Genomic DNA, 19,594 nt, shown 5'->3' with positions numbered 1-19,594 from the left:
AAGGCTCAGTCAGGTTTATGGTTGGTAAACAGCTCTGTTATATTTCCAGCTTTACGTTTGGAGTGTGACTCTCATGCTGCACCTTCTTTATCACCTCTTTCAACAATAAGAAATAGGAATGTGGCTCAGGGCAGCGAGAGGAAACCAAAGCAGACACAGGTGCAGATGAAAAGTCCTGAACTGACCCGGCTCACAGGGAGGCGGCTGCACTCTGCTGCCAATTAAGCACAGTACAAACAGCACAAATCTGCAAATATACACTGTTATTTTCTTATCAGTGTCAGTTCTTAGCATTTCTCCGTCCAATAAAACTCTCATTTCAAATTTAACAGCTTCACAGTGGTGGATGCTCTAATTTCATGCTTGGAATATTTCTGCCTGAGCTATCACAGTTATTACAGAATTCAATAAGAAGCAGGATTCCACAATGCATATTTCTTTCAGTTAATGACATTTAGAGTCTTTGTAGAAACAGATCAAATGGTCACAGGAATTCCTCCTTGTCTGTAGAGATGAAGTTCACACTATCGGCTCATAGAAATGATCGTTATCTGGATATTTGACTGTGAACTGTGAAGGCTAAAAGTCACAGTGGGGATCGGCTTGGTTTTTAATAAACAAATGAAGGTTTGCATAGTTTTTTTTCTTACACTAGAATCATAATAAAATGCAGTTCATCGCAAAACAATGGACACATCACACACAAACTTGTACAGATGTAGAATGTGGAAGAAGCTAGCATGCAAGACGTTTTAATTTACAACTAAATGAGATGTTTTTAAGTGTTGTTTCTTTTCAGTGAAACAAGCAAACATTTGATAAAGCTGAATTTATCAAGCGCTTGCTAACATGTTGACGATTGATTGAAGCAAGGCATCTGGAGTCTTAGGCCATTAGCTGGCAGGCAGCCTGTTAGTCTATGATAAAAAACAGAAAACCAACGTAATGAGCTTACATGTTTATGACAGTACACTATTTTAAAAAGATGGAATTATAAAGTGCACAAAAGCCACAAAATGTTGACATTTACAAGCCCACCATAGATTCTGGGGTGCTGTCATGTTGTCCATCTTTATTTACAGTCTACGGTAATTACATTTACTAGATGGTCACCTGACCGTTTCTTCAGTTATTGATTGATCATAATTCAATGTTTTTGTCTCCACCAGCTTCTGATGGAAAGATCCATCTGTCTGCTAGCTGTTCGCTATTTATTATCCTGTTGTTGAGAAGTAGATGGTGAGGAGGGATGGGAATATTCAGGTACCTTCAATTCGAGTATGAATCAGGGGGCCAACGATTCGAATATGGATAAGTCACCAACGACCCGTCGACAACTAATTTAGTTGTTGAATTTTGCTGTCAACTTTTTTTTACCATGGACCGGTATCATGTAAAACAATATTTTTACGGACCGGCACAGAAAAAAATAAAAAATATAAAAACAAAGTGCATAAAAAGAAAACTTACTCTTATGCTTAATTAGTGGGAGCCTTTGAGCTTTCTCAGCAATGAGGCGGTCCCATCTAGGGATAATGGGAGACAATGACACCCGACGTGTGTTTCTTATGTCCAGTCCACTCCGTAATTTTGTTTTGGCCGTCATTAATTGCTTCAGTCGTTCTTGTTCATGTTTTCTTCCATGGCTCGTCTTTTAATGCAGGGTGCTCGGTCTCGCAGTTTTGAAGGCTTCGTTGCCTCACTTGCGAGTCTGTCGCCACATATCACTCAGAGCGGACTTGGTGTGTGAGAATCACCTGTTGCAATAAATCCGTATTTTAAATAGGACTCCTGATATAGTCTTTTAAATGGTTTCTTTTTCTTTGAAGGGGTAGGCTCCTCTTCTTCTGTCTCCTCGTTAGGCCTTTTCCCCTTTCCGAAGAAGCTCTCCAAAGACGTTTGTTTTTTATTCAGCTTGTGGGCTTAATTTTGGGGTGCCGTATTCCTGTGACCGAGACAAGCGTCTGGGCAGGTGCTTAAAGGCACAGGCGGATGAATCTGATCGATTTATAAAATGAAACAGCTTTCAGACTCAGATGAATAATATATTTTTTGCTCAGTCTTTTTGTGCAGCCCGATACCAAATGACCCACGGACCGGTACCGGTCCCCGGCCCGGTGGTTGGGGACCACTGCACTAGTCGACGCAGCCCTAATGTGCAGTGCTTTCAGATTTCAGTGCGCCGCGTACACGGCAGAATCGAAGAATCCATTTTTTTCCCCCACCAGTAATGGTGAGGCGAAACTTTGTTGCTAAAACCTGCTTCCTGTTGCAGCTGGAATATTTCCTCAAACAACAACAACTAAAACCATGAGCTTAGAGGCTCCAGAATTCTCTTAAAGCTCTGCCACCTCTTCACTACTCTTTTCTAGTTCTGCCCTGCAACATCTATGCACATTTATCAGAGAAGCACAGGCTGCTACACCTCTAACTGTAGTTATGTGTCTTATAAGCTGTGCCTCCTCCATGATTGTGCAGCAGAATGTCGGCAGTGACGGCGCTCGGAGCCTAAATGGCCGTTTTCTCTCCTCAGTTCCATTTGAATTGGAAAAACAGCAGCACATTTGTCACTGACAGAAATGCTAGCCCTCTTTCCGGAGCTCTGGCCGGGAACCCTCCCTCCTGGAGATTTAGATAGATTGTTTTTCATTAAGCACCAATAAACAGCAACACTTTCTCAATCTGGCTTTCTCATTGGCTGATCCTGCCATTCATTACCTGTCACTGCGTAACGCAGCGTCCTCCTGATGTCTGCCTGTCAGATGTATTTCACAGTTTTTAAGCAGTGATCAATATGATTAGAATAATGTTAGTGTGCGCGGTATAGGACAGTACGTTAAACGGATAATTACGTTGAGGAGGTGTTTGTACATTTGATGTCACCCTGGCTCACAGTGGAAGCCCTTCGACTGCAGTGCTTTCAGCTTGTCTCTCTCCTCGCCCTTTGATTCAAAGAGGCTCACAATGTGCTCTTTTCTCACTGGGAACGAGTCCTAGAAAGTATTGTCACAATGCTGTTGCTCATTTACTGCCATTTAGGTTCAAATACAGCCCAGCTTTACACATTATGGTAACAAGCCCGCTTCTGTCTGTTGCCCCTGCGATTAGAAAGAAGCCGCAACCAATTCCAGGCCAATATAAAGGCGGGAATCAGAGCGGCAGCCAATTTCTCTCATAAAACAATAATTATTCACTTCCAAAATGACAGCGACTGCTAGCATTAGCAAGGGGTGATTAAGATTTCCCTCACAGCGTCCACTCACTCAGCCTTTTGTGAGGAGGGTAACAATACGGGATCGATAGAGGTTGGAGGGATAACCTTTGTGTTTTATCAGGCCGACGCTCAGCTCTGCATGAGCTGCAGCACAGAGATAGATGTCGACAGTTGTCAGATCATGAGCTAAGTGGACGTATGGATCAGAGGAGGAGGGAAGAGACACCCTGCAGCAAATGAATCACGCCGTTCCAAATCAATTGAGCTTAGTCTGTCTTTGACGGGAGGTTTTAACAGCGCCTTGTCGCAGCCGTGTGCCCATTAAGAACGGCTCAAGACTTAATCACCCACATTTAGCTATCATACTTTCACTGTCTTGCTTTTTCGATGGCATTCTAACAGTGTGTCTTTATTTTTAAATTAATCTAGCAGCCATTTAAAAGTATGGTGAGCTTAAAGAAGACATTGAATTACAGCCAAGAAGATTCATGGGAGGGGGGGGGGGGGGGGATTCAATTTCAGAGGCTTTGCACTAAATATCATTACTATCATTCAAATCTGTAATGTGACAGTGTAAAGGTCACAGCTGCAGGTTATTTCATGGACAGTGTGAAAGGAAAGATTCTACACGTGCTTCCAGAATAGACATTTAAATATTCCTTTTTATGAGTAGTACAATATCTGAAAGAGCAGCAGATCATTATACACTCACCACCACTTTACTAGGTACACCTGTTCAGGTGCTTGTTAGCCAATCACATGGCTACAGCTCAGTGCATTTAAACATGTAAACATGGTGAAGATGACCTGACATGACATTCAAAGTGAGGATGAGAATGAGGAAGATGATCTGTGAGACTTTTTACATGGCGTGGCTGTTGGTTGGAGCGCTGTAGTGTTTACAGATAATGGTCTGAAACCATCCAGCAGTCAGAGGAAAGAGCTGATAGAAAGGCAAGAGGATCTCAAAAAGCACTGGTGCCACCCGAGCCACTCTGAATGCACAACAGCCTTGAAACAGCAGGATCTCCGCAACAGGAGACAGTGCAGCATAGAGCTGTGTGTCGTCAGCAGCATGCTGTGCCTCGTGATGACGTTACCAAGAGGCAGCATCCGAAGATTAAAAAGCGGGGGTCAAGTCATTCTATTGTTTGAACATGACAATAAGGTCGCAACACTCAGGTGTCCTCCACAGTCAACAGATTTCAGTCAAACAGAGCCCCTCTGGGACGTGGTGGAAGTGGAGATCCACATCATGAATGCAGCTGAGTGATGCTAACATATCGATATGAAACAGATCCCTCGGGGGAATGTTTCCTGCCGCTTGTTGGATCTTTGTGGAGGATAAGGAGGATCATACTGGCACTTGTGTTCTGTGGGAGTATACATGCTTCCAGAGTGGCTGCTGTGGATGCCTAATGATTCCTTTTATTTTGAGAGCAGCAGACGATTGTATCATACAGTGAGTGATTAGGGCTCCCGGACGCCTCAGTTTAAAGAACACAGGCAGGAGCTAAATAAGGCCACTCAGATGCAAGTAAGCTACTCAGAGAAGAATGTGGCCAGTGTTCAGGCAAACCTTCATCCATCTGCTGGATGGGAAATCAAAATAATTAGGACAGAGATAAGGAGGCAGAGCCAGAGGTCAACCACTGAAGGGACAAGAGAGAGTTCCTGCTGCCATGATGCACTTACAGAATAACTTAACTTACATGCTATATATGTGTTTTCTGAAATGATATGCATATTTGTGTTGTTTAAATGAGTGTTAAATATTTTTAAAAAGTTTATTTAATCTCATCTAACATTAAAATGACAAAAAAAAGTGTGCAGCATCAGCAGCAGAGAGAACCTGAGGGACGACGGGCGACTCCTGCTGTGTCCTTGATGTGGAATTAAATCCTCTGCAGGACGAGTGAGTCATGAGGAGTAATCAGCGCCGCTATGATCTGTCCCTTGCCCCGACGTGGTTCTGGGATCTTATTAACCCCGACGCCATGCTAACACATTCAGGGTCAGTACTTTGGTTCAGCCTTGGAAAAGTGAAGCTGCTGGATCTGAGCACCTGGGACGTCCTCGCCACACAGGAGTCACGTTTATTTTCCGTACCCTGTTTGAAAATTCTATTGGAGGCTGATCATGACTTCACCTTTATGCTGATGTCCTACAGTTTAAAATGTTCATATATCTTTAAATCTGTGCAGACTGCTGGTAGAAAAACAAGTCTGCATCCTAAAAAAATAACTATGCCAGCTTCATGTTGGGGATATTTTAAACGAATTTGGGAGATACAACAAATTGCTGTAGTAACAGCAAAACACTTGTTTGTTCTCCTCGTATTGTCTCAGTTGCACCACAAGGACCAGCATACTTCCTGCCAAACAGGACACAGCCAGCAAATACAGATACTATAATGATGGTGGAGACACAAAAAAGAGCTAAATGAAAGTCAAAAGACTGTAAATCCAGACAGAACAACACACAATGAAGGGGAATATGTAGTGACCATGGGCTGAAGCTGCACACGGTCAGAGACACAATGAATTCTTCTTTGCTAACATCACTTATTCTCACTCTTGAGACTAAATTAAATTTCTCCGACTGCACTGGCTTCATTTGGAACAGGAAGCCTGGGTTCATCTTCCTTTCAGAAATAACAGTCCTGCTTTAACCAATCATCTTTTTTTCCCCCCAATACGTCTGTGGGTATTTTTTTTTAATGCGATGTATCAGTGGTTGATTGAGTGGTTAGTTGACAATTTTCCTGCCCACACTGGAGTGACTCAGACATACATTTCATGTCTTGAAACAGTGAAGATATTCTTGTTCCTGTCACTAATTGGCTCTTATTGTCATGTCAATCTTCAAGCTCATGTCAGCATCAGGTTAATGCTTTGCAAACGTCAGTCTTGTAATTAGCAGTAGCATGCTCACCAGAACTGGGTCAGTACATCCTCACACACACACACACACACACACGCATGCCTCTGTGTGTGTGTACAGTGTGTGTGTACAGTGTGTTGATTGGGAGCATATTGATTCAGAGGCGGCCTGGGGGCGGTTTAGTCTACAGATGGAGACCAGACTCCTACTGCTGCTGCTCACAGCACCCCCCGACCTCCCAGCTACAATTCCACTTGTCTATCAAACATCGCTCGGAGCAGCGGATGAGTGGAGTTCACCACATGAGGTAAAATCAGATACACTGTAGGCAGTGTCAACCACACACACACACACACACACACACACACACACTCTGAGTCCCACCTGTGAACTTATCAGCGCAAAGAGTCATTGCAGAATGTAAAAACTTAACACCAAGCACATAAGCAAGGACTGTATTTCTTGAAATTAACAGCAAACTAGGGCAGATGGTGAGAAATAAACCTCACAGATCAATCAGCTAAATTCTGTCAGAAAAAAAAACTAAAAAGTAACTGACAGACCTCTTCAGCAAATTAAAGACGCTGGCAGATGGTTGGCAGCTGGTGGCACTCAGACTTATTCCTGAATTTCTTTTTCTTTTGTGGCCTGAAACTCTTAATATTCCACTTCAGGCTTAAAATATCCCGACAGAAAAATGACAATAACTACAGACCGCACTGAAGACTGTATAGAGCTAATGGTGACACGCAGCACTAATTCAATGACATATCAATTGGAAGGTTATGTTTGTACATGTATGTCTCCATAAGAAGCTGGCAGGGTACTTTATTTTGATCATTTTGTAGAGGTGACCTTGTGGAATGTAAAACATATCAGAACCAAGGTGGATAAATATGAGTTTATAGTGCTGTTAATGTGTTTTTAGTGAAGTCTGCTTACTGGAATTCATACACATCTTCCACAACAGCACCACACTGTAAGAGCTTGGATAAGAATCAACCTTTGAGCTGTGAGCTGTGATGACACTCTGTTCATTCTTCTGACCACAAATGAATAAATGTGCAGAAATGATTTGAGTTTTTATTTCATAATTGAAACCTTTATTAGTCCCACAATGGGGAAATTGCTTAAGGCAGCCCAACAAAGAGCGCCATACACCAGTGAGTACACTGGAGGCTATGCAGGTAAAGTGTCTGGCCCAAGGACACACAACAGTGACTAGGGAGGAGTTGGGTTCGAACCACCAACCTTCCGGTTATGGGACCAACCACTGTGCCACTGCTGCCCAATGTGACGTTTCTTTTCTTTTAAATTTCTCTCTTTCTCTCTCATGAATTTGTTTCAGTTATTTAAATGGTTTTAAATTGTTTGGAAGATTGGGCTTGCAGTCTTAATTTGACAGCTGTCAGATTAACAGACTGTATTTGAAGCAGAAAGAAAAACTGTGGTGAGGAGACAGACATTCTTGGCTTCCATTGGTCGTTAAGAAATAAAAGAAGAGCGTCTCACCTTCCTCTTGTTAGTGGGACAGACGTAGAGGTAACTCAGCACAGTTTTGGATCCGACTTTATCGTTCATCCTCTCGTATGTGGAGCCGTAGTCTGTAGATCTGTGTGAGAGAAGAAAAAAAAAAAAGCTGCAGATAAGTCACAGTGAAAGTCTGCATGGTAAACAAACGTGGGATTACTGGGACATTCCCGTCAAATGATATTTACTCTGCGGTGATGAAAAAGAATGCAGTATCACACCCTGTGGTACAACAACAGACAGCATGAAGGCCGCTGTGCTGCTGTATGTATACAGCTGCTGCGTGAAAGCCCGACCAGCACAACAGGAGCAGGTTAACCAATCATCCACCAGCCAAAATGAACCATGCAGAACTGTCTGGGGAGCCGCAACAGTAAATAATTAATTCTCTCCTGATGACTGGTATGAAATAAAATATGACGAGTGCAAAAACATGTGGATGTTCCTGATGCCTGGGGCTTTAATAATTTAACAGTGGGAATGAGCCTGTTAGCCAGCCTGGTCCCTGGAAACTCCACATGAATCCATCATCAGTGGTAACGACCGACTCCGCCTTCATGCAGCGGATTACAGCATTTACAGGACGCTGCTTTTTCCTCAGCTGCACTGATGTGATGTCGCTCTGTGGAGACCGGACCACAGCACCCATCCACCCACCCACCCACCCACCCACAGCTGGGCCCTAACTGCATGTTGTTATGTGGAGATGATACCTATTTCCATCGTCTTTCCTTTTCTTAAGTGCCGCGCTCTTTTAGTAGGAACAAGGCTTAAGCGAAATTGCAAAGAGGCGACGTGCCTCATTCGGATTCATTGCCGAATGCCTCGGAGAGACAGCGCCGCTGCTATGATTACAAAGCACCATAATGAGGCAGACAGACAGCAAGTTTAGGTGGAGGTGTGTGGAGCCGAGGATGAGGCCTGTTCGCTTAGGAGACTTAGAAATCACACTGAAGTGCATGTTGTGTTGCCATGACACATCATCATCATCATCATCATCATCATCATCATCATCATCATCATCACCACAAAGCATGTGTTGGGACGCAGAGGGCACAGAGAGCAGGGATGTCAGATTAACTGTGACCTTTAAAACTCCCCATGTACACAAGAGATAATTCACACAAACAGGAAATAAGACAATAAAGCAACAAAGGACCACAGTGAGTTTGGAGAAACCATTCTGTGTTTGAAGAATCATGAATGTTTAACAGAAGAGCTCAATAGGGAGTGGTAATGATTGGACATCTATTGAGACAGTTAACGGACTGAAGGGTTTCACTTTGGGCCACTCCATCATGTGTCCAGCGGTAAGCTAGTGGTGAACAGATAGCAAAATATCTTAATTACTGTGATAAAATTTAAAATAATCAGACAAACTACAAAAAATATCTACAATAAAATCAAAAATAAGTTTGGCTCATCATTAACCATGAATATAACTTAATTAAAATCCAGAGGAAAGAGGTAAATATTACCTTTGGGAATCTTGAAACTTTGTAATGTGTGGAAAAAGCAATATATATAATATATTATAGCTACAGTAAATTAGGTTTACAGTTTTGCATGCAGCTTCAGTCGATGCCAATCAGTGGCTGTAATTCAACAAACACAATTTAATGTTACACAATTAAAAGTCCTTGTTTAGAAGCTGAGTGTGTCTGCAGGCCTGACCTCCACCCTCTAATCACATTAAGTCTGACGGAGTGACGAGTCCAATTTGACCTGAGCTGTACTTTTAAAACAGCCTCAGTGAAGCAGAGAGGATTATCCATGCTTAGATTTCATAGAGCATCAATTACTGCAGGGCCTGAAAGAAGACCTAACACTGCTATTGTTTCTGTGTGTGTGTGTGTGTGTGTGCTGTACAGAGCCCATCAGGCAGCAAAATGGAGAATCACTCTTAGTGTTTCTTCCCTGATGATTTGACGCTGTATTATATGACAGTATAATATGTTTATATAATGCGTTGTCAGTGATTTATTAATGTAAACTTACTATTAGGCTTGATGCAAACTAGTTTAATAGTGGTCAGAAAATGAACTTCACTAATCAGCCATAACATAATGATCTATATTGGATTATTTATCAGTTCATCAGTAAATCTTAATCTTGCTGCAGGTGATGATTGTTTGCATTACTGATTGACTGTCCATAACTAATCAATCAGTGTATTCTGACATTTGATGGACATTTGATGGTTTCCAGACCAACAGTTCAAACTTCCATTCCAACGGCCTCTCTACACAGTGCATTTTTATCAATCTTATAGGACCGTTGCATGACACACTATGCGACGTGGATCAAATAAACTTTGCTACAACGTCAAGTATTATGCATGCAGATGGTACGATGACCATTTACGGAATCACAGGCGATCACAGGTTACGACGTACGTCAACATGCGAGGAGGATGTGGAGTGACAACGTCGTAGCAGCTGTCACTCTGAGACAGTCATCCTAAATTTCTGGTTACAAGACGCTGACAAAGGCCGTCATGGAACCTGCCTCATATACGATATCTCCACGATGCTCGTCTTTCATATGTGACAGCCCAAAATCGCACAGTGTAAACCGGCCATTAGAGCAGATAAAGAGCATTTAGATGATAACTTTGCGTGTTTGTGAGCACAAAAATAATGTTTAAAAAACTGAGATTCCCAGTTTGCTGTGAAAAACACTTCCCTTGACCTCAAGACCACCTGAGGTCTGACCTCATCACCCTAGGCATTCTATGGGCTGAAAAGGGAACCAGAAACAGAGGCAGTTGATGGCCAGCTGTCCACATACTTTTGGTCATATAGTGTACTTCAGTCATCAGTCCACTGAGGGGCTTTCTTTCACAAGGATTAACATGTGGAAGAAATGTGGAGGCAAAGCGAGAGCAGTGTGGGGAGGACAGGCTCGACACATTGCTGTGCTTTCTGGAAGAAGAAGTAACCTGTTTCCATTTCTGTTGAGACAAGCAGTTTGTGAGCTTTCCTGTGGAATTAATGGCCTGCGGTGAGAGATAGCGGCACAGAATATTTTTGTGACTATCAGTAAAGAGATTAAGGCAGATTTGACATCAGACTCTCTGGAGTGCAGGATTCTCAGTAAGTCTGTGACCATGAAACAGACTTAGCACACTGGCGAGAGTATAATCGATCTCTGAACATGGAAAGCATGCCAAGGTGGAAAAAAATACTTGGAAAACACCAATAGTGTGTCTGCACTGTGACAGAGTGGAGGTTTCCATTTTTGTAGTGAAGTCTTTCCATTATTTTAGAGGGCCAGAGAGCGAACGGCGGCGCGGTGCATTGCGGTGTGTGAACATCAAATGATTGGAATAAAAAGGCAGACAGAAATTGCATTAGGGAGTGTTTGTGAGGTTTTTGCCAGATGGCTGCCAGTAAAGCAGAACAATTCAGCATCGGTGTACAACACTGCTGACCATGCTCTGGGGAGAGAGAAAAAAGCGGTGCACTTCAAAGACGGAAGGATGAAGACTCGACGAATCATCTTAGTTTTTCAAACTGGTACAAAAACAAAGTGCAGCCGCCTGAAGCAACGTCGAATTAGAGTGTTTGTTGCAGAGGAAAACAAAAGGTTACTCATCCGTCTCCTCTCACTGTAAACCTGATGTCACCGCTGCATAAAAAGTGCTTGTGGATACATGCGAGCACATACAAGATGCAAAGAGAACAGAGAATCAATATTCATCAGGGCTGTGCACATGAGAGCACCATCAGGTGGCTGTCACAGTCCAACTGAAGCAGCAACAGCTCTATATTCTGTCCTCGGAAAACAAGAGTCACACAGGCAGCGAGAGACCAGGAAGGAAAAGGTTTCTTAGCTGAGAACCCTGCGGCAAAATCAAGCCTGAAGACTCTGAACACTGGCTGACTGATGCGCTTGAAAAGCATTCTGAGCGCTGGTGAACCGAAGCGTTGAATGCAGTGCTGAGGGGTCAGAGGTAGAGACGCCTGAATGAGCCGCAGACATTTCCCACTGCAAATGTCTGAATTGCTGCAGTCTTTTGTTCCAGGGACAGACTCCGGGGGTATGACAGAGCCAATTCTGCTCCAGCCACAGGTCCCTGACACAAGGCCGCTCTCTGGATGGAATCCAGGGAACTTTGGGTGACCAGGAAAAGTACTAAACAGAGCTGTCAGCAGAGCCAAACGGCTGGGTCCTGAAAATCTTACAAACTTTTATTTACCTGAAAAAGACCCATATCCTCAATGTAATGACTTGTTTGAAATTCAGTTGTTTATATTCTGGTCCTTTCTCCCCTAAAAATGTGGAAGCAGACCCAGCAGTCTGACTCTGAACAATAGTTTAAAATACAATAGCTTAGCCGGGGTCTCTAGGTGTCACCAGTGAAGGTGCGATTACTTTTTCAGTGTCTTAAGACAAGGTATAAATGTGCTGCAGCATTAGGAAAGAATCCATGAGAACACAGTTGTGTTCCACTTTGAGGGCTGTGTCCTCCTGAAAGATGTGGCCTATAGAGAGGTGGGTGGGATTTACTGGCACTGTGTTAAACTGGTTCAAATCTTACCTAAATGGTATGGGATTCTTTGTGTCAATTGGTGACTATGAGTCTGACCGAACTAAGATCACATGCAGGGTTCCTCAGGGGTCCATTCTTGGACCACTTCTGTTCAACATCTACATGCTGCCCCTAGCTCAGATCATAGAACATCACAGCATCTCTGATCACACCTATGCAGACGACGAAACTTTATATTTCAGTGTCATCACATGACTACAGTCCCTTACACTCACTAAGTAAGTGTACTTAACAAATTAATGAGTGGATGTGCCAGAACTTTCTCCAGCTCAATGCTGACAAAACAGAGATGATCGTTTTTGGCCCCAAAAATGAAAGAGCTAAGATCAGTGCTTACCTTGACTCTATGTTTTAAAATGTTTTTATTCTGTGATTTTGTCCTATGTAAAGCACTCTGAATTGCCTTGTGTATAAATGGTGCTATATAAATAAACCTTGCCTTGCCTATAGAAGTGTGTCTCATGATGGTCACACCAACATTAGTTAAATGAGATGGTGCAGTCTGTGAAAAACTGTGTGATCAGTTTTGGGATATGTTGCAAAGGGATACACCTGTTGCATCCTTCACAACCTAGCAGACAAAGGACGCATCTGAAGGAGTCTTTGAAATGATCATCTCTTCTTTTCAGATCACACTGTAGAAGGGCCAGGGCCCGTTACCATAGTAACCAAGACCCAAATTGGGTTCTTTTCCTAAAACACTGCTTCACTTCTGTGTCTACAAGAGAACCATGCAATGAACAGGATAAAAGTCTGGTATGAGTGATCGTCCTCAAACACTAACACAGACATGTGGTCATCTTTGTCCAACTGCACGTGACAGGAAGACGTCACATGTCCATTTGTCCAAAAACTGTGGATGTCTGTTAAACAGCAGCATCATCCTGGTGTGTCTTCCCCTTCCAAACATCTGTGACTAAAGTGGAACCTTCCCCTAAAAAGAATGGCTTTGGTCATGGGATGACTCTGTAGTAATATAATTACAGTTCATCTGACCCATCGCTTGATTGATCAATATGCAAAACACAGATTTTGATCAAATGCAGCAAGTTTAAAAAGACAAAAAAATTTAATATCTTCAGGATCCACCAGGAGGAGCCGAAATGCCTGTCAGCACCAGCTGACAATTGTTGTTCATCAACTTTGTCTGATCACTTTCAGTTAGTCAGAGGCTGCTTCAGAAAGATGCTAACAGCTACAGTCCTGCTAAATCTAGCTCAGTTTGAACCAACACTTGATGTCTAGACAGCTGGATGAAAGGAAGATCAATGCTCACTGGGTCAGAACTGCCCACGGTGTGGACTGAGACGTGTTTGTCTGAGCGGCAGCCCTGCAGCGACTGGTGACCTGTCCTGGGTGTTTCCCTGCCATTTAGTCTGAGGCATGAAGAGAAAGGCTCCAGCCTCCCAGCGAGGCTGAAGAGGAGGAGGAGGAGGAGGAGGAGGAAGAAGAAGCAGGCGCAGAAAATGAATGGATGAGTGAGTTGCCTGTGGCAATTAGTCTGTTACAGCCAGCGTACTGCTTCATTCAACCAGCGGATTATTAGGCTCTTTAATCCAAAACACTAAGCAGGCACTCCAGACAGAACTCAGGCAGAAACAGTGTTGTCATAATTCACTGTTAGAGCAAGTGCAGCGTTCTTTGCAGCTTGTAGCTGCCCAACCATTTCATATTAAGTAGTACTAAAAATATGAAAGCCTCTGAGGGGATGGAGAGACCGAAGCCGGAGATAACCCTGTTCACCACAGCAGAAATACATGTTCCTGTTCACAGTGGGGTCAGCGGTCAGGTGATCAGTAAATAATGTGGAAACACAGCAGACTTTTTTTTTGTTCATTTAAAGGAAAGGAAGTATGTTTCTCCTGAAGGGAGTGCTGTTGTTTCTGTTAAATGTCCTGGAGATACTGAGGTGTTATGACTCCACATGTTTGTGTTGATGCCCTTTAGGCAGGACAATATAAGGAACTGTTGTAATGTCCTCTCAATATGAAACAGAAATCGGATCTGTGGAGTGCAGCCTCTGCTCCACCAGGGAGCAGCAGGAAGTAGAAGCTGAGCTGATGTAAACACAGCAGCCACCACGGCGAGCCTCACCGCACAGAGCTGCACGTCTGTCAGCACCAAACCAGCCGGTACAAGAACTCAAGTCTCTGAGCCACGTCTCTGTGAGGACAAAGACATAGCAGTCTCTGAACTCCCACACCCGAGTCCAGATAGGAGACATTTATTCAGGGAGGAGACATCAGAGCGCAGGATGGAGCGGCTGCCCAAGCACGCAGCCTCCTCTTCCTCACACGGAGACATCAGGCAGCATGGAAGGACTAGAAGCCTGGTCCCTGCAGCCAGCAGAGAGCACGGAGCTGATCCAGCAGACCATCATACAGGCTGCTGCTGGAGGGCTTCTGGACCAGAGATACCAACACCTCTGATTCTAACTGGACTGAAGGCAGACTAGACATTAAGATTAAGATTAAGACCCCGTTCACACTGGAGAAATTCATTCCAGCTAGAGTAGGATTGAGCCCAGACAGCCTTTAAGCTGGATGCGTTCAGACCTATTTTCAAATCTGGCTAGCACACAGTTGTGTCCGCACTCAATCCGGCTTCATCCAAACCTGTTCCTGTTCTCCAAACCACTAGGTGGCGCCTCGTAATATGGCTAATAATGTGGCTAGCCGGATTCGCTAGCCACATTTGCGTTCACACCTGAGCCACATTTGAGCCAATCCGGCTAGATCCACCTCTCGAGGGTGGATCTAGCCGGCTTGAAATCAAACTGGATTCAGCCGAATTGGAGGTGTTCACACTCGGAAAAAAACACATCTGGATTGATCTGGAATCCTGCTTAAGCCACATTTTTTTCCCCAGTGTGAACGGGGCCTAAGAAACCTTTATCAGTCCATCAAAGGGCTCAAAGTGATATAATGCACACTGTTGGCTGGTTAGCATGCTAACTTATTAGATATGTCTGCAACAGAATACATTCAAAGCTCATAATCTAGTCTAGTTTAAAGCTGCAGGAAGATTTTACAGAAAATAGTTAAGTAGGTAGAGAAAAAATCCTATTCAGTGGATTGCACAAAAAATATGCAACCAAGGCGTTGGAGCTACACTTAACAGGTCTTGTTTCAAAGCACAGGATTAAACCTGGACATCATTGAAGGGTTAATAGTGCTGTGTGCTATCTTGTGTAAAAACACAAGCTCTACAAAGAAATAAAACAGGAATATTGTGTCACGAGGAGGCAGCAAACATCGAGCCGTTTTTAATAATCACTGCTTCCATCAGCAAAGCATATCTCAGAGAAGAGATCCATAATGTACAGGCTGTCAAGGAGTTTATCTATGGAATGAACGGTGCACTCTGCAATCTGCTGCAAACTTACACACACACCAGCACACAGACACGCACACTCACACACACAGTGGGTGGCACCCACACACGCACGCATGCTTGCTTCTTTCCATGTTTTCACCTAAGGCAACTGCTGCACTATCTCTCCACTAATGTAAAATCCACTGAAGCATAATTGAAAATGACTTTGGAGAATTGCCACGTTAAGATTGGAAGATACTGTCGTTGCAGGTGTTTCTGTGGGAGAGCACGAAGTTGTCAGCACGACACACGTGAGGAAAGAGGACAGTGAAGCGTGGCAAAAATAATGGCACCTCAAAAGACTGAGCACTGTCTCTCTTTCAGTAGATTAAGAAATGCGTCTCTGTACGTGTGTGTGTGTGTGTGAGTGGGTGATAGTGAAAGAAAATACAAAAGCAAGCCATGTGTGAAACAAACAGAAAAACAGGAAATGTGCCGACCAATAATACAAAGCTCTGAGAGCCGGACGACAATCCTGCACTGTTAAAATATTTCACAGAGCAGGCGAGCTGGAGGGTGACACGTGGAAACGAGAGCGAAAATTGTCAAATAAAAAAATCTCAGGCTGCCGCCAGGCCTATCCCAAATATAGCCCTGACCGCATCATAGCCTGACAAATGCAGCGTTGAGGAAATACCTTAAAGGAACAGCCGGAGTGGGACAGAAGTGCTGACATTCAAAGATCGCTCTCAGTGACAACATTTGTCGTGTAGCCCACTCACAGCTCGTGTTCTCCGCTCAACCTTGACAGCGGGTAGGAAAGTATCCGTGCTACACCGTTCCCCTGCCTGCCGCAGTCCAGAATGCTTTTTCCAGAATGAATCTTTAAATAAAGTATAAAACTTTAATATCTCATCGCAGACATGATGACTTTTTCATGAGGTCCAGAAGGACTTTTTAGTTTACAGAGGATAAATCTGCTTTCGACATCCACCTTCTTCTGACCCATTTCGCACTAAAAAAAAAAAGACGAGTTATCTTCATAATCCAAATGGCTGCTGAGTCATAGGTTGGGTGGATTTGACCTAAAAAAAAAAGGGACCCAACACAGTGGGCTGGAGGCGCATCTGAAATCATCACTTTTAGCAGAGCACCATTAGACAGCTACCAGAGCGGCAACACTTTGTATATAGGACCCCTAATGATCATCTAGCATGGTCTGTTTTATAAAGATTGTCTGGTTTGATGCAGATCTGTGTTATGATGTCAGTATTGTTTTATTTTGTAGCTATGGCTACTGTTGCAGGATTATTTTATCTACACTAGATTTGTTATGTTAGCTTGCTAGCTCCCTCACCAACACATTCTCCCTCATCTCGCCACATGTACACCAATTAAGTGAGAAAAGCACACAAACTGTCCTGCTGCTTTAAAACATGTACCATATAAGCTAGCTCCATAGCTCACAAACAATATGGTGTTAGTGCTGTGATTTACTGAGGTTGCTAAAAAAAAAAAATAAGCTGGCCAGAAGGGGCAGCCACATTCATGGTGACATCATGTCCTCAGAAACCTCGGAGGTGATGTCACAGACAATCCGTCCATAGTTTGTTATTTACAGTGTGTCCATCCATCTTTGATGCAGCACCAGTGGTAATATTTTTTTAACCCAGCAGTGTTTAGAGTGTAATAACTTCAATCACCTCATCCTACCCTGCTTCCCGTCCCCCTGTCCACCAACAGGCAGCCTTCCCCTGCAGCTGATTGCAGCTGTACAGTGTGTGATTTAAATCTGTCAGAAAAAGGCCTGGAGTGTGTTTTTTTTTTTTTTTAACCCTGCAATGTCGGTGGGTGAAATAAAAATAAGCAGAAATGACTTCCATTCATTATTCATGAAAGAAGAAGAGGGGCCAGAAAACAGTGATTTGGTGGTCATATTGTAACAGAGCGCACTGTTTAAAAGTGTGGCAGTGCAGCGGCCCGGCAGGTTCTGGAGTCGGTGCTCCAACAACGTCTCTGGAGTGAGTGAGTGATGATAACTGACAAGTCAGGGTCAGGAGGAGGAGGAGGAGGAGGAGGAAGTCCATGTGCTAAAAAGAGACCTACACTGTATAAGTAGAGGAGCTCTCTGCAGTATTTTAACAGCACCTACAGCAGCTGCAGAGTTCAGAGGATGGACTGTTCCAGAAAGGTTTATACATTTTGTTCAGCAGGATTATCTTCATTGATGCACACCACGATTACCAGAAGCTAAAAGCTAATGCTATGCTGTGAAGCAACTACAGCATGGTCACATGACTACGTCACCACCAAGTTTACCGCTCAGACTGCAGACATCTAATGACATCTTTTGTTAGAATTTAGCCTTTTTAAAGACAGGTGAAGACTTGTCATGCAGGAAAAATGGAAAGTGACCACAAAAAACCTCAACTGGTGTGCACAAATCAACAGACTATTTCACGTAACTGTATGAGACGGTGAGTTTAATGAGAAGTTACATCACTGATCCTGGATAATACTCTCCCTCTGTGGACAGCGAGAGCTCCGACTGCTGCCGCTGATCTAAAATGACACAAATATTTCCACAGAGGACACCGTGATGACACCAGTCGCCCGCAGCCAGGGCCTGCTGTGCTGTGGGTGCTAGCCTGGGTGCTATAGCTAGGTAAACATTTTACTTCTGCTGGCAGCTTGCAGCACCAGTGAGAGCTGCGGCCATGGGCTCAGATCTGCAGATATTATGGATGGATGGGCTGCTGCCAACGAGTCAAGAGAGACGCTGCCAGGAGTGCTGCATGTGTGAACCGCAGGTTGGAGGAAAGTTTACCATTCATTTATTTCAGCTCAGCAAAACTCGACTCTCACACGTAGGAAGAGCGAATTGGCTGTGCAGCTAGAAAGATGGCAGATAAAGGCAGTGAAGGACGGCTCCCACTCACCTTCCAGGAGAGCACAGGCCTCCTTTTCTTTGTGGAAACAGCAACAACAAAACATGCCCCCCACGCCATCGCAACAGGATGAAGGCGCGCAAATGAGCAGACGATCAAACAAAAGAACGTGCTCAGACTTCTTACACCCCTGACTGGCTTTCATCAATTTTACTTTACTTTAAGTCTGCATCAGAGAAGCAGTCGGTGCTCTGCTAAAGATTTCACTGACAGAAAAGGAGGGAAAGATTTAAAGCAGGATTCTGCATACAGAGTGCACGAGGAGGAGTTACGGCAGATATAAATCAAAAGTTTGTTTACAGCAACAACAAAAAAAGTCAGCCACACGTCTGCAGTGAGTAGAAGAACACTTCTTAAACTAACATGAAAAAGAAGCAGCAGTATGTGTCCTTTTATTTTTAGAGTACATTTACAGACAGATCATTAAGCTACACCCCGACGCCATGGGATAGACATGTTTGAGGACGTGATGTGTAAAAAGCACACCTGACCCCCATGTCTGCACTAACAATCTCCCTGTAGGTCCACACGGTGGAAAAATAGGCCAAAAGATTCACCTCAGCTCACAGGAGGTGTGAACTGTGCTGATGAATGTGAACTTTTATTACTCAATGCGAAATAAAACCTTACTGCTAACATTAAGAATCATTAAATCGTGAATCATTTCTTTCCGTTGGTTCTAATACATATAAAGCATGAAATCACATTTACAGGTATTCCTGTGCTGAAATCAAACCTCATTTAAAATCCCTTCACAGTTGTAACTACCAGAATTTTTAAACAATTCACCTGTTTTAGGGTAAAAGTTATGCAGAATACAGAACAGCAGGGATGCTGAGGTTTGCAAAAACAAACAGCCAATAGGATTCCTCTATTGTCTTTTGAATTACTACAGAAATTATTAGAGAAAATAAATAAAGTTTAGGATCCTTACAGGTTCAGTTCAGCAGGATTATCTTCACAAATAAACGTCGCTGTATGATGTCTGAAGCCTAATTGTGATCATCAGAAGCTAAAAGCTAATGCTAAGCTACAAACCAGCTACAATGTTTATTTCTGCAGTAAAGACATTTTAACATGGAGGTCTATGAGGATCGACTCATTTTGTGAGTCACCCTCTAGTGGCCATTGGAGGAACTGCAATTTTCA

At 43.5% G+C, this 19,594-nt stretch overlaps 1 protein-coding gene across 1 annotated transcript in view; it reads right to left on the bottom strand.

The window, feature by feature from the left end:
* sorcs3a (sortilin related VPS10 domain containing receptor 3a) overlaps window positions 1-19,594 on the bottom strand; it is a 175,541-nt gene that overhangs the window by 69,211 nt on the left and 86,736 nt on the right. The window contains exon 3 of the mRNA XM_028393516.1: window positions 7,610-7,709. Within this exon, the coding sequence (XP_028249317.1) occupies window positions 7,610-7,709 (100 nt within the window). The remainder of the gene's footprint in view (window positions 1-7,609; window positions 7,710-19,594) is intronic.

This window comes from Parambassis ranga, chromosome 1, assembly GCF_900634625.1.
Source record: "Parambassis ranga chromosome 1, fParRan2.1, whole genome shotgun sequence".
NCBI lineage: Eukaryota > Metazoa > Chordata > Actinopteri > Ambassidae > Parambassis > Parambassis ranga.
Note: the sequence above shows the minus strand (reverse complement) of the source record. Positions and strands in the feature narration are given on the sequence as shown.